A 16,270-nucleotide genomic window follows, 5' to 3' on the forward strand; every position below is an offset into this window, starting at 1 on the left:
ACCCATGCAACTACATTAAAAAATAATTCTCTGCAACCGTTCAAGTTACAGCGCCCTGCTTTCATGACTTTTCCTAGATATGTGCGTTTTACGTGTCAGTGTTTTTGAAACTTCGAAATCCCACCAGGAAAAGGTAGTTTGGTCATTTTTTTAGTGTATTCTGGCTAAAAGCCGGTCAGCCATCTTTTTTTACCTGACTTTTAGGCTGCAATGCTACTTTCTCCCAGCAGATGTCGCCTAGGTTCATCAATATGTTTTTTTTTTAATAGGAATCAAGGTTGAATGAATAATCCATCCTTACATATGGATATAAGAATGTGCACAGCAATAATATTTTTGTGGTAGACTATATGTGACTTCAACAATGAATGCAAAAGGTTACACTCACACAATGGCTCATTTTGATAAAACTATGTTTAATCTCAAAACGTATGCTATCAGCTCAACACAGGTCAAATGTCTTCAAACGAATAGCACTCAATAGTCTATGATGCAAATGTTGAATTTTGAAATGCTGTGAATGTCTTGAAAACACAGCCTTATGTTTATGGATGTGAATGCTTATGTAGGCTATTGAATGAATGCAAAATTACTAGGGGTGCAGGCTATTCAACCCTCTAGACCGTTTGCATTGGTTCAGGGAATATGTTACAATGTTGCACTTGGCACTTGGATCGTTTTTGTTCAACTGGCAATCTGGACAAAGCAAATATATAATATAACTGGGAGTATAATATAATTATAATTATATAGGAGCATTGGTGTGAGTCAAAAGAACTGTGCTTTATCCCTCTGGAGTCTGCGCCCGCGGTGGCGCGGGCGTCGTACGTTTTTATAGATTTTTCCGCCATATCAACACGCACAGAAATCATATACATAATTTTACACCGTTGTTTTGTGTATAAGGTCTGTTTCGTGTCTTGAGATTTACAGCGTTTATGATTGGTTCCTGAAGGCATCATACGCCGCCTTCTCTGAATCCATTGGTTGGAGCTTTCCCCATGGATTCAGCTGTCTATCAGTCTCAGACATAATAAACCAATGACCATCCACATTATTCACCACTTTCTATCAAGAGAGCCCCCCATTGGATAAACCTGGGCCATGTGGTTTGCAAACAACTAGGGAGGATGTTTTGAATCCGGCTGGGCTAACGTTACCTGAATGAACTTAGGCTACCGAAGGAGATAAAATGAGCAAACAAACACAAAAACAGGAGATGTGCTGAGCTTTTAGAGGCTGTCTTTGAGTCCAGTTCATCAGAAGAGGAGCTTGGGGGATTTGGAGACGTGACAACAATTTGGATCTCGTCGATGATGTAAGTTTGGCTAGCTTCGCTAACGTTAGCCCATTCTTACCGGTAATTTTGACGTTACTGTAATGTTGCCGACTGCTTATGTTAGCTAGCACTGTTAATGTTACCACTGTATGTTAGCTAGCTCTGTGTTTGTTTTATGCTTAGCCACTGTTTATGCACACAAAATGATCAATCCTACTGTAAGTTACCTCATGAACTTATCAAGAATAAATATCCGCTCATTATATTTGTGCGTAAAGGGAGTAACTTAGGGTGGTTTCACACATAAGCTGTGTTCGGAATCGCTCCCTCGTTCAGCCCAAAATGGCTGACGCCCTATATAGTTCAATATATAGTGAATAGGGAGCGATTCCGAACACAGTTTGTGCGCACCAAACGAGCTTTGGGCCCGAGAGCGCTCTGTATGGGCATGTGTGAACACAACAATCGCAGACAAGTGTGCACTAAAACAGCCACTCCGAGACCCTCCTGAAGAGGTGTTTTCGGAGCGGTCACAACCGATTTCTAGGGCGCTCCAGTTGTGTGGAGCGCCCGTTCTCGGACGGACGCAACATGTTTACCTAAAAAAGACCCGTAGTCAGATGCGCTGTGCATTGTGGGGCGCACTGTTTGTTTACTCTCCAGTGGAGTGCGAGCTAGCTAGCGAGCTAGCGCAAAGGTGATGAGGGACTGAATAACTGAAATATTATAACTGAAATAACCGAAATAAGAGGACAATATACATGAATAAGCACTAGTGCTATGAGCAACAGGCGTTGTAACATCTCCATGTTTACTTCATCTCCAACGTTAGCAGCATACCTAGGCTAGTGCTTAGGCTAGTGCTAAAATTACTCTGTCGCCATGAGTGTTATACGTTCTGCTTTTTGTGGTAATTGTAACGTTGAGTTGGCAACTTTGAAACATTTCAGTTGTGACCGTTTCTTGAACTTTTGTGAGGCGTTGTGGCGGGCCTTTGTTCGTTGGCCACCATTAGGCTGCCTGACGCAAATTCATCTCGGCTAACGTTAGCTAGCTACAGTTTTGGCAATGTAATCGTCGTCTGATTGGCTATAAGCCAATCTTTAATCATTTTGAGAGAGAACAGAATAGCTAACTGTCCCAAATGCTCTGGCAACGTCTGTGAAAGTTCCCATGTTCATTTGGTAAATGAGTAGGCTGTGCTAGGTAGGCAGTTGGCACTACTAGCTAGCTAAGCTATTATTGCTAAAATTAGCCAACTTCTTAGATTCTGCAAAACTTCAGAGGTCTATCACAGGCTGGACAGTCATATTAATGTCTCTTCTGTGTGCAGTATTTCTGTCTCTTTCACTTGGTTAATTGTCCTGTCTCTCCCTCCAGCCCAGGTGGCCTATGGGCTCTGGCACATCCAAACTGGAAGGTGCCAGAAACTGGGAAAAACTTGAGGTGATGATGCAGGCGAAGGGCGAGAGGAGACATGAGGACCAGTACAGAGAACAGGTATGGAGACCAGAGTAGAACCAGGATTTTACTGTTATACTAGCACAGAACAGTGAAGATTAGCACAGACCAGCATATTCATGGGTTTCAAATGTAGTCATAGACCTGCCATATTCGGGACCAACACAGGTGTTTCAATTTATCTTATGCAGTAGAACTAATTCATTAATTTGAAACACCTGTGTTGGTCCGGCAGGTCTAGGACTACATTTGAAACCCATGAATACGTGCAGACCAGGTACTCTATAGCCGGGCACTTGGTCTAGACTTTATCTTAATATTATTTTAAATATTATTTTAGACCACCTACTTTATCTTAATATTATTTTTTATCTTATTTTAGACCACCTACCTTGGGGCCCGAACATGGGACTCCACGCCACATCGTCCACAAACCACAGCATGCGACGCCAGTTCTTATGGTTGGTGTTTGTTTTTTCTGACCTGTTCACATTTTTTTTAATTATATATACTTATCAAAGACCAATTCTTTCAGCCATTTACAAAGTCAAATTTATTTTGAATTCTGTGTTTTAGATCGGCCATGACGTCTTGGGGCTACACACAACCCCCCAGGTTATTCTGCTTTTGTTGTACAGCCATCAGACTACTGTACACCTGAGTTGTGTGCACAGTTGTGTACAGTTACAGTACCAGTCAAAGGATTGGACACCTTTGCATTCAACTGGATGAGAAGGTGTCCAAACTATTGATTGTTACTGTACATGCCATCTGTCTAGAGTATTTATATAGCCTACCATATGTCTAGTGTCCATCTCCATAATGTCATATGCTGTTCATAGTGTACTATATGTATGCTGATATATGTTATGTACTGTTTGTTCGTTATGCTGCTTTTGAACATTTTCTTTACTGTACCTGTCTCCTCTTACGAGTATTGCATTAATCTGTGTTATATTGATGTGCTACTTTAAATAAAATTAAAAAAAAGTTCACACATCTGTTCTCATTTATTGCATGCATTATTAGCAATATTACATGCATTAGCATAGCAACGTATAGAGCGCATTAGCATGCAGTGTGTGGGGAGGGTGGTGCAGTGTGAGCAGCAAGCCACCAACGCACTGACGGAGGACGTAGGGCCGCCGAGTTGGTCGTCAGCGGGCCGCTGGCTGCCCACTCATGATCTGCTAGCTGGGCAGAGTCCCCCTGGCGCACAGTGTAATGGGCCTGCAACTTTTAGAGGATTGGAATGATCTGGACACAGGTTGGGTTTCTTTCACTGGAGACACAGAGTGTGGATGTGTGCAGCACACGCATCGGCTCCACAAACTCCTCTGCCTTCCTGAAGTCCCCTGTGTCCATGCTGTTGACTCTGTCCTTCTCCACCTACTTCCTGAGCTGTGGGTCCAACTGACAGGAAAAAACAAACAAATCACACACAAACAAAATTAGTCACCCAAAATCTATCAATTTACTAGCATTAATTTTCATATAGCCTAACTGAGTGAATAACATATTGTATGTTGCTGTTATCTTTAATGACAAAATAATAAAAAGCATGATTCAAAAAACGATAAATTAGCATTACACTTTAATATCATTCATTTTTCAATCATGCATCTATAATCAAAAGAATGTACTGAGATGTGATCTCACTGAGCAATTGCTGCTTCTCCTTCAAGACCACTTTGGCCTTGTGGGACCTCTTAATCCACACCACTGTGGCACGGACCCTGGCTGCCCAGTTGGACTTGTAGATCTTCTGAGCGGCCATGTAGAGAAGGGTTTGTACTTGAGGTTGAGAGCCGCTAAAGCCTCCCTATAGAAAATTGCTGTGGGAATGAAGCAGTACTAACATTTCTTGGTAGGGCTGTAGGCTAACCAAAAGCCATACCTTGTAGCCCTCCCCAACCCCCACGGGTTTACATTGACATGCAAATAGGCCTAGCTGAGGAAAACCATGATGGTCTCATTTCATTACAGGCTACCATTTGACAACAGCGCACGCTGAGGGAAACAGTTGTCTCATTTCACTAGTGCTAGCTAGCTAGTTGATGTGAAGCTAGATTCCCCCCCGCTTCAGTATGTACGCCAAAGAGTTTAGAATAACTCATGTCATACAATAACAATAGTCATGTGGTTGAGCTCTATCACATATTTCACATTGTCAAACTTGACAGAACATTTGAACATTTAAACATAAAGCAACAACAAACAAATTATAGCTTGCTTACCTGACTCACTCTGGAAATATGCTGTGGTAGGTAGGATCGCTCCAGTCACCACGTAACGTTAGCTTAGTATTGTTGTGGTTTCTGCAGGTCAGTCAGGTGGGCGGGTCACGGGTGCAACCATTTTTTTCTCTATTTAGGGCAAAGTTAATTGTAAACTGGTGAGTAAAACGTTTACATGAACTACGGAGAAATATCACCAACATTTACAATCAACATAAAAATAAAAAAAAAGATTAATTGCCTACAGTTAGGGTGGCAACTGGGTTGGCAAGGCATTTTTCAGGGGTGGCAATAAGATGATGTTTACTTTAGTTTATGTGGCATCTGATCTGGCATTTTATTTGAACATGTATGTTTTTATAGACCTATCAGCGTATCACTTCTCACCCAATTTAATTGGTCTCGGTGTAGGTAGGGGAGAGCCGGTTCAAAATTCGCATTTTTTGGTTTGATTCCATCTACAACGAAAATAAGATAAGAGATTCCACATTTTATGACACAACTTGTCCTTCACTATTATCAACTGTAATGTTCGTGCTAGGATATACGAGTTTAACATAAATGTTTTTATAGGCCCATTGGCGTATCACTTATCACCCAATTGAATTGGTTTCGGTGTAGGTAGGGGAGAGCCGGTTCAAAAGTCGTATTTTTTGGTTTGATTCCATCTACAACGAAAATAAGATAGAGATTCCACATTTTATGACACACAACTTGTCCTTCACTATTATCAACTGTAATGTTCGTGTCCTATCTCTGTTTTTTGGGCATGTAATTCTCGTTACTTTCAACAAATGTATTATTAGACATAATATCATACTAATATATAGCCTTCCTGAGCTGCCTGCCTGATGGTCTCAGGGCTAAAGAGACCGCGCGTCGTTTTCCTCACCCTAACTAACCTCCCCAACCCCCACGAAATTCAAATTTGTTTGAGCATACATTGACATGCAAATATGCCGTCTGTCTGTGGGTAGCGAATGTCAAAGGACAGGGAGCAACCTTATATTACAGCCAACTCTGTGATAAGCTGATGTGTACTTTTTTTACATTTTATGACACACAACTTGCACATGTTCTTCACTATTATCAACCATATCATAATAATAGCCTTCAATGACCTCCAGAGCTGCCTGTCTGATGGTCTCAGGACTAAAGAGACCGCGCGTCGTTTTCCTATTGACACGCTGTCAATGAAAGAAAATACAATGTAAATAAACAGGATATTTAGGTTTTGTGTTTATGTAGGCCTATAGGTTAAGCTATTTGTGTTAATAAGGTAACGTCATTGTAAATGAAAGTAGCTAATAATCCAAGACTGGAACCAGGGGGTGTGACAAAAGTTAGCCAGTAGATGTGCTAAGAAAATTGCATATGTTTGCAAACTAAAACAAGTGAACACAATTCCACAATCGAAAAATGCTTATGAGACCATTATTTTATACGTTTTATAGGCCTTCACTTTATGTCCTTCACTATTATCAACTCTAATGTTCGTGCTAGGATATAAGAGTTTAACATAAATGTTTGTTTTTATAGGCCTATCGGCGTATCACTTATTACCCAATTGAATTGGTTTCGGTGTAGGTACTCCTGGAATCAAGACTCATTGTTTCATATCCAGTGATACCAATTTGATGAGGCTGGGTGATAAGGTGGGCGGGCGTGGGCGGGGCTGTTATCACTGATCATGAGGCATGGAGAGCTATAAATTAGTCCTCAGATTATGCACTCCTCACTGCTCTCTCACTGAGTTGAGCAGTTGGTCGGTGGGCAAAACGTATTGGGCGGATACGTGAGTTGAGCAGTTGGTCGGTGGGCAAAACGTGTAAATCTCAAGTCAGTCGTAATTTACGGGCTCAAAATACTATGTGAAGCGCGACATTATTTAAAAATAAAGTGTCAACTTAATCAGATTATTGTTTGTGTCAATTTATTTTTCAGTACAATACAACTGTGCTCATGTGTCACACTCTTGTTTGTAGCCCTCTGCAACCCCCACCCATACAACAGTATACTACAACTACATAACATTGGTTGGATATTGGTTGGATAGGCTAATAATAGCCTAATAAAAAACTACGTTTGAGCTAGCTAACGTTACCTACCATTAGCTCAATCGGGACAGTTGCCAGTTAGCGATGAGAGGCAGAGTCCCAAGCCCAGTTGATAGCCTCCATCGTGGGATGAGGGTTGTGCAATTGTTCACAATCCAGTTTCATACACCCAACGTTAGGCTAGCTAAGCTAGCTAGCAAGCAAGCAGTTGCAAAGTTGCAAAAATGATGCGGGGGGCAATATCTCTCGCTAGCTATGCATGACGTATTATATTATTTTAAGAGTTGGCCCCAAAACACAAAAACGTTAATTTGAAGTTAAAAGCAAACAAAAGCTGGGGCCGTCTCTAAACTGGGGCCGTCTCATTCATGACAGCGACAGGCACTAGCCTGGCAGACTGCATCGAATAGTTATCAAACAAGCTTGGGAACTAACGTTAGCTGGCATAATCCAATAATTCCCCCAAAAGAACCCCTCCACTGCACAAGCTTTTTACCAAACCTAGCTAATAAGCACAAGCTACTGAGTGCAACGTTAGCCCTGCTAACGGAGAGAACGGATTTGGAGGAGATTGTTGCAGCTGGTGCTAAATGAGGCAAAGGAACATGTCAAATAGAATACAACAAACATGCGGAAAATGTATTCAATCACTTCTTCTTACGGCCAGTGTCGATGCAACTATTACTGCCCTCCACAGAATGTTGCTACATACTTTACGTCCGGATGTAAACAAGCCGGATTGCCAGATTGGTGCTCCAGCCCCATGAGTGCTCCAAATCCCCCCAATGCGATAAAAACCCTCCCAAATATTATATATGTATTTAGTATAATATATATCTATATATCATAATACATGTTAAGAAAAATGCCTTTCAGCTCAAATTCCGAAAATAAAACTGCAACACAAGCCTACCCCAGCGGCTTAGCCAGAAATCCAACCGGGCCTGAGTAAACATGGAATTCATCCATAAATCCATCTATAAATTGCTCAATAGGTGAATAGTCCTACATCATACTGCGCCAATGTGTTCTTATTTTTCAAGTGTTATCAGTGATATGCTCTCTATTTGATAATAGGGCTTGGGAAAACGTAGTCCCAGACACGACCATCTTATTTCTAGACAGGTGTATCTATTTTTAGCCCAAGCCGATACAGCCGCATTTGGTGTCACAAACACACACACGAGCGCCATCTAGCGGCCATTGTGTGTCAATAACAGCCTCCCATTCTAAAGACTGCGGGGGCATTTGACCCACCCCCCAGCTAAGCTGGTAAGTTTCAAATGCTTGGCGCTGCTAGTGCTAGCTAGAGTTAAAGCTAGCCTAGCTATCTTAGCTAGCTAGTTTAGCTCTATTCTTATGTTTGCTTACCTACATGTCGGTGCCTCGACATCTGAGAAGGGGTGCAGCCGTTTTACCACATAAGCTGTCACTTTTCTGTGGCACTCTTCAACTTTCTCCACTGGCATCTTTCCCTTTGCCGCCAACGTGAATGGCGTGTCACGTCGTGGATTAGCACTAGCAGCAGTAATGCCAGGCTGGCTACTAGCAATCTGCGGACGTTCATCTACGAAAAAATACATTACAGTATTTGCATTTGACACCGTTTTTTACCAGTTCGGTCTAGTATAATTTGTTTGCTGTCTCGCTGTTGACAATAAGACAAACGTTAGTGCTATTTAATTTTCACTTACCCGATTGCGACGACGAGGTGCTGGCTGTTGGCTCGTTAGGGTTGACTGAGGACGAGGCGGGAGAGACGGAGGGAGACCGGCGCAACGCATCAAAGATGGTACATTCGTTGATTTTTATGCCAGCAAGCGCAGGTGTTTCATCAGATTAGTTGTGCATCCTCCCTTGCACGAAATAAACTTCTCACAGGTGTTGCACTGGGCCGACTCATCATTCCTCTGAGAAAAATAAAGCCACACTTTTGAACGCCGCGGCTTGCTGTGGCTCATGATGGCGGCGCAGTGCCAACTAAAGCAAACGGCTCTACATTCAAATCGCAAAGACAGAAACTACTTCTTCTTCGTTGGTTTTTCTGGCGGACTGCAAACCAAAGGCAAACGCGCAAGCCACCAACACGGAAACTGAAATTAGCGCATGTGAAATTTGTTTAGGAACCGATAAGCTGAATCGAAATTAAAATATATAAACGATTCCTGTGGAATCGGAATTTTAGAACCGGTTCCAATTTGGTCCCGGTTCTCGATGCCCAACCCTAAAAACGAAATAACACCCGTCTGAAATCCCACGGGATTTCCCTGCCAAATACCGCGAAGGTGAAATGCTGCAGCATGTGACATTTCTAACTTCCCACATCTGTATGTAGGCCTACACTTGGAAAAGTAAAACAGTAATTTATCCTCTTGCACTGCCAAACGCCCACTTGCTTATCTGTAATTCTTATCGACAGGTGAAATGGGAGCGTTTTGAATTACATGAACACGGGACATCATTTTATAGCTCAGAGTTTGATTTTAGGATTGTCTAGCACTCTCTTCTGACCGAGTCCCACAGGCCGATGGGACCGTCAATTTGCACTGTCCCCTCTTGATTTAATCAGGTTCGAGAGCGTGAACTTGAGAAAGCAAGCGGCAGGGCCAAGTGGCACTCCAGTGTGTTGTGTAGTGGTGCTGACTGCCCTGTCATTTGTTCTGGTTGTGTCATCTTAAATATTGTATTCTTAATTTAGGTTTGTGCCTGTGACAGTATTGCTCTCCTTCTCTTCATGCGTCAACTGTCCCTTCGTGACTCCTGTTATTTCCAAGTTGATAACTATTAACTAGGCTATATCCATTAAGATATGCCTACTATAGGCATATCTTAATGGAAGCCTAATATAGGCATAGCTCAAACTCGTAAATCACCTGTTTGATTTTTATAATATGAATTGAATAGATTTTTTTCAAAAGCCTCCGGATCTGCCTATTACACTAGAATGCAGCTCCGGATGTCTAGAGCCAAAACGTGGCTCCGGTCGTATCCCAAGGCCTCCAGGTTCGAGGGAGGTTCGTTTTGGCTGGGGTAACTGCTCAAGGGCCCTTCTGGTACCTAGAAACCTCCCGCCAGGGCATGCAAAAAATGTGCGTGCGTGCGTGCTTCACTGACTGGCATACCTGGTGCCAGGACCCACCAGACGCCACTGCACAGTGCACACACACAAACACACACACACACACACACAGACATACTGTAGAGGCAGTGTGTTTCTGAAGGAAGCAGCAAGACACAGAGATAAAGATATGATCAGGTCTATAAAGACCCTTTAAAGGCTTTGAAGTCAGCTTTCTAACACATAAAACACACACACACAGACACACATGTCTTTGAAGTAAGTTTACTGCTTTGCCCTGACCTTAGAGAGCATTTAAGACTGTTTAAAAAGAAACCCTGGAGGCCCTTAGAGGGTTTTTGTGTGTGTGTGTGTGTGTGTGTGTGTGTGTGTGTGTGTGTGTGTGTGTGTGTGTGTGTGTGTGTGTGTGTGTGTGTGTGTGTGTGTGTGTGTGTGTGTGTGTGTGAGAACACTGGGCTCATCATAATAGACATGCTCTGACCAGACCTTCATCTCTCCTTCTCTCTCTCTCTCACACACACACACAGACACTGACGTGCCCTGACCAGCCCCGTTGCTTCACCTGGAATTGCAAATGGGAAATTCCGCTTGGGATTATCTAGACATTGACAGCCCATCATAGCTACACAAACACACCTGAATATCCTGAACACTCTTCCTGACCCACACACAGACACACTGACTCTCTCTATTACACACACACACACACACACACACACACACACACACACATTCTCCTGATCATTGTGTTGTTATGGTCCTACTCAGAGGCCTGCCTGTGCAGATTATATAACAGACGAGGACCACAATGGAAACTAGAAAGTACATTTCCTGTAGAAAATGTGAGGTGGGCTAACTGCCACAGCTATATGTAACAACTACCACTAGTACTATTATGGAACTTGCATTCTCCATGCACCCACCGGCGAAGACCGTGTGTCTCTAGCCCTCCAGCCCACTCAGGGGCTGAGTTGTAGGGTCTGTGGCGTGGGTTGTGGCATGGTGGCAAGACTCCATCTCTTCTGGTCAGAGCTGGTCTGGGACAGTGTCCCCCGCTCCAGGACACCCACATGCCCCCACCAGCTCAGACCTTGTGTCTCTAGCCCACTCAGGAGCCGAGTTGTGGGGCCTGTGGCGTGGATAGTGGTGTGGTGGCGAGATTCCACCCCCTCGGATCACCACGGGTCAGGGGCAGTGCAGTGACCTCCAGGCAATCTCCATGCATTCAACGGTGAAGACAGTGTGTCTCTGAGTTGTGGGGTCCGTGGCATGGTTAGTGGCGTGGTGGTGAGACTCCCCCTCAGGTAAGAGCCAGTCGGGGACAGTGTACCCCTCTCTGGGCCACCCACCTGCCCCGACCGGTGAATACCGTGTGTGTCTAACCCACTCAGGGGCCAAGTTGTGGGGTTTGTGGCGTGGCGGTGAGACTCCGCCCCCTCAGGTCAGAGCCAGCCGGAGACATTGTACCCCTCTCTGGGCCACCTGCCCCCACTGGTGAAGACAGTGGCTGTGTCTCAATTCAGGGGCAGCTGCCTAGTAAGGCAACGTCCGTTTAGGCAATGCCTACATAAGCAGCACAGGCTGTCTCAGTAGGGAGCACATTTGGCACAGCACTAGGTAGGCAGCATGACGTCATACACCCTGCATGTTTGTGGCACACTGTACAAGACTGTTTACAAAATTGGCAGTCCAGCGCTGATTTTGTGAACTTAAGTTAGCCTACTGTATAATTTAAATAGTCTTGAACTTTCCTGCTTCCAGCTCCCTAATCTTGATTGTGGAACACGGGGGAGTATTTTCCTCCAGGGCTGAAGCGCCGGTTTCAGGTTCAATTACCCTCTTCTCCATAACAGCAGTGGGGACACAGTGCACCAGGACACCAACTTGGCCTTGAGAATTCCTGTGTATTTATTGGCAGCCGTATTCTTCACAACACTTCCATTACATCTCTAAATTTGCTAGCTAACTTATTTTCATAACGTTCTCCCTGTTGCATTCACTCACACACCTCGCTCTCTTCAAAACTGTTCATAGCTTACTGCTCCCTCTCTCTCTCACTTGACAACTCACTCAGCTACGGTTCTACCATATGCTCTTCTTATAACACTACCAGCACTATGGATTGCAATTTTTTACATTTCCAATCCAGCACGTTGTAACAAAAACATAAACATTATAACACACTTTTTCCCCCTACATTCATAAAGGTATACAGTCCTCCTAAGACGATTAAGTATAACCATTAGGCCTAAAGTCCATTAACACTAGAACCGCCAAAGACGTCCTTTGGACAATTGTGGGTTTTAATTTGCACATAACTATATTTTAACTAGAAAGTACATTTCCTGGAGAAAATGTGAGGTGGGCTAGCTGCTGCAGCTGTATTTAAAAGCTACTGCTAGAACTACTACGGACCGGGCAATCTCCATGCACCCACCGGCGAAGACCGTGCTGGGCTGAATTGTGGGGCCCGTGGCGTAGATAGTGGTGTGGTGGTGAGACTCCGCCCCCTCAGGTCAGAGCCAGTCGTGGACAGTGTACCCCTCTCCGGGCCACCTACCTGACTCCACATGCTTTTTCACGGTGCCCACCCACATCCATTGTATGACCAAAACGGTGGTAGAGCAATTATCAGACTTTCTCAAAAGTGCTAGTTTTGTCAACGTTTTGATCTGAATCATTGTATATGATCATAAGTAACCTTAAAACAGAGCTAAACATGCATTTTCCCTTTACTACTCCATCCAATGTCCATCCAATGGAATTGGTCTGCACCTCCAACTCTCAACAGTGAAATTTTCCACACTTTGTCAGGTACATCTGCTTCCTCCAGCATCTGCTACTCCAGAAACTCCTCCGCAATCCTGTCCTGGTCCCTTGGGTCCCAAAAGGTGGCTGTATCTGGGCAAATACAATTGTACCATTAGTAAGAATTGGAAAAAAAGAATTGATCCATTCGATTATTGAATTATGTAAATAAAACCTCAATAAAACCATAACAAATTCTCTATCCAAATAGAAAGAAACTCTTTTCAATCTCCCAATTTAACTCTCCAGAGAACAGTCTTTTATCATCCATCAAAGCTGCTGGTGAAGCCGATATACACCTGTTCACCAATTATAGCAAAGCATTCTAAATCTTCCCCATTATGTTTCCTGTTGCAATGTTTGATAATACAGAATCGGACAGGAAGTAAACATGGACACAAATTGTTCCCATAACAACGGGATTCTATGAATGTTCCATGAACAGGTCTCTAACTAACACGTTATCTTTATTCAACTCCTCATGTTGTTTAAATTAACTATTGGTAAAGTGAAAATAAAGGGGTCGATAATTAACCTTTGGACAAAGTAGAGCGCATCATCCACATGTGAGTCTTGGCTGCAGGGGGTGATTCAGCGGTAGCTTCTTCAGTGCATATTGAGTAGACCTTTGCAGAAGCCTCTTGCAGCCGTGTAAAACTTGGTGACGTCACCCGAGGGAATCTCACCAGCTTCATGCTGCCGTGTCAGTGTGGCCTTTGTAGCTCTGCAAATCTTTTGCAAGTTAGCCCACCTAATAAGTCTCGGACTTTACTGTGTTAATTCCTCAACAATGTGATATGTGATGGTTGTGGCCAAATGGTTTTAACATCTGTTAAATGAATTCATTCATTCATTCATTCATTCATTCATTCATTCATTCATTCATTCATTCATTCATTCATTCATTCATTCATTCATTCATTCATTCATTCCCTCCAGGATGACTCTCCGCCCCCTGCATCTGAGACCAACTGGGAGGCTGTGACCCTGCCTATGTCTGTGAGTCACACACACACACACACACACACACACACACACACACACACACACACACAAGGTTCAGAGGTGTGTCTGTGTTTCTCTATCTTTATCCTACAGAGACTGATTATAATTACACAGTTCTATCCTAGTCCTCACACACACACACACACACATATATGCACACCCACACACGCTGTGAATTATTCTCTCAATTAACTTATTTGTATGTTTAACCCTGTATCCTGGCCTCCCCAGTGTTGTGTGTGTGTGTGTGTGTGTGTGTGTGTGTGTGTGTGTGTGTGTGTGTGTGTGTGTGTGTGTGTGTGAGAGAGAGAGTGTGTGAGTTTGTGTAAGAGAGAAAGAGAGAGGTTAAGACAGTTTTACCAGCACTCTCACTATCCATCAATTGAATAAACCTTGGTTGTCACTGTGACCTCTGACCCCCTGGCCCCGCCAGGAGGCGTCTCTGCTGGCCCCGGAGGTGACGGATGTGCCGCTGACGGCCGAGGCGCTGGACCAGACCATCGCGGCGGAGGGGCCGCTGACGGCCGAGGCGCTGGACCAGTCCATTGCGGCGTTTGACACGGTGGAGCAGCTCCTCCGCCACCTCAACCCTGACGGCTGGAGACAGGAGCTGGACAACCTGAACACCCAGACCTCCCAGTACCGGCCCCGCGCCTACCACCAGCACAGCCGGCAGCACAAGAGTAAGACTCACACACACACACACACACATGCTTCTAGATTATAATTTGTTGTGTGTGGCTGTGTGTGTGTGTGTGTGTGTGTTGCACACTGGCAAAGTGACCCTTGACAAAATGAGAAGTTAAAATATTCACCAGGATTTTATTAGATGGATGAGGCTTGACGGCAGTGGTGTGTGTTTGAGAACGTCCGGGCGCATGCATATGTGTGTGTGTGTGTGTGTGTGTGGGTGTGGGTGTATGTGTCTCTGTGAGCGTGTGTGTGTGTGTCTGTGAACGTGTTTGTGTGTGTGTGTGTGTGTTGTGTTTGTCTGTGAGCATGTGTGACTGTCTGTGTAGCGTGTGTGACTGTGTGTGTGTGTGTATTTTTGTCTGTGAGCGTGTGTGTGTGTGAGCTGCTTGCTGTAATTGGTCAGAGCTCAGTGCCTCTCTCCTACCAGAGGGATCAGGATGATAGAAATGCTCTGCTCAACAGCCTGAACCAAAGACAGCATTCACAGCAGAACACTGAACCAACGACAACATTCACAACACAACACTGAACCAACGACAACATTCACAGCAGAACACTGAACCAACGACAACATTCACAGCAGAACACTGAACCAACGACAACATTCACAGCAGGACACTGAACCAACGACAACATTCACAGCAGAACACTGAACCAACGACAACATTCACAGCAGGACACTGAACCAACGACAACATTCACAGCAGGACACTGAACCAACGACAACATTCACAGCAGGACACTGAACCAACGACAACATTCACAGCAGGACACTGAACCAACGACAACATTCACAGCACAACACTGAACCAACGACAACATTCACAGCACAAGACTGAACCAACGACAACATTCACAGCACAACACTAAACCAACGACAACATTCACAGCACAACACTGAACCAACGACAACATTCACAACACAACACTGCCTTCTGTCTCTCTCTCCCTCTCCCTCTTGCACTTTCTTCCTCTCCTTCTCTCTCTTTTGAGGTCTCTCTCTTTATCTCTCCCTCTCTTTCTCTCTCTTTCTTTCTCCCTCTCTCTCTCTCTCTCTCACACACACACACAGTTCAATTTCAATTCAGTAGAAAGGACTTTATTGGCATTGGAAACATACGTTCACACTGCCAAAGCCAAAAATCACTGAGTACAGTTAAAGATACTACAATAAGGACGTGTGAACAGAGCAGAGGAGGCTCGTCCATTGAGGCAGGGGAGGACAGTCCTCCTCAGTTTTTGGAGAGAAGAGAGGGATTAAAATATAAATATTTGAATGTGATTTATTTATAATTAATATTTCATATTATCTCAGTTTTGTTCATAAAGCAGTTTTCCCTATGGATAAAACCCATTATTGAAATTCTAAAGCTCCAACAGTGACATCTATAACATGCAGCTGGAGGACCCATAGATATCTATGGAAGGGAGGAATGCCTCCCTTGGGTGTGTCCCTTAGGGGGTCTATCAATGTTATGCAATTTTTTCATGCTAATTTGTGATTGGGCAAAACGCTGAAAAATTACAGCAAGGGAGGACAGTACTCCGAACAGGATTTAATGATTGACATTTTGTTAGTCCAATCACATTCCAGATTCCAGATTAACCACAGTGAAGGCCGATTGAGTCGGCGTTGATGTCTGTGTTTCTC

General features: G+C 44.0%; 1 protein-coding gene across 1 annotated transcript in view; it reads left to right on the forward strand.

Annotated features, from left to right (window-relative positions):
* pdgfd (platelet derived growth factor d) overlaps positions 1-16,270 on the forward strand; it is a gene marked incomplete at both ends in the record, with an annotated part of 171,313 nt that overhangs the window by 103,509 nt on the left and 51,534 nt on the right. Inside the window, 2 exons of the mRNA XM_084461885.1 lie at positions 13,861-13,920; positions 14,360-14,609. Of these exons, the coding sequence (XP_084318011.1) occupies positions 13,861-13,920; positions 14,360-14,609 (310 nt within the window). The remainder of the gene's footprint in view (positions 1-13,860; positions 13,921-14,359; positions 14,610-16,270) is intronic.

Source organism: Borostomias antarcticus, assembly GCF_949987555.1.
Source record: "Borostomias antarcticus genome assembly, chromosome: 1".
In the NCBI taxonomy this organism is placed as follows: Eukaryota; Metazoa; Chordata; class Actinopteri; order Stomiiformes; family Stomiidae; genus Borostomias; species Borostomias antarcticus.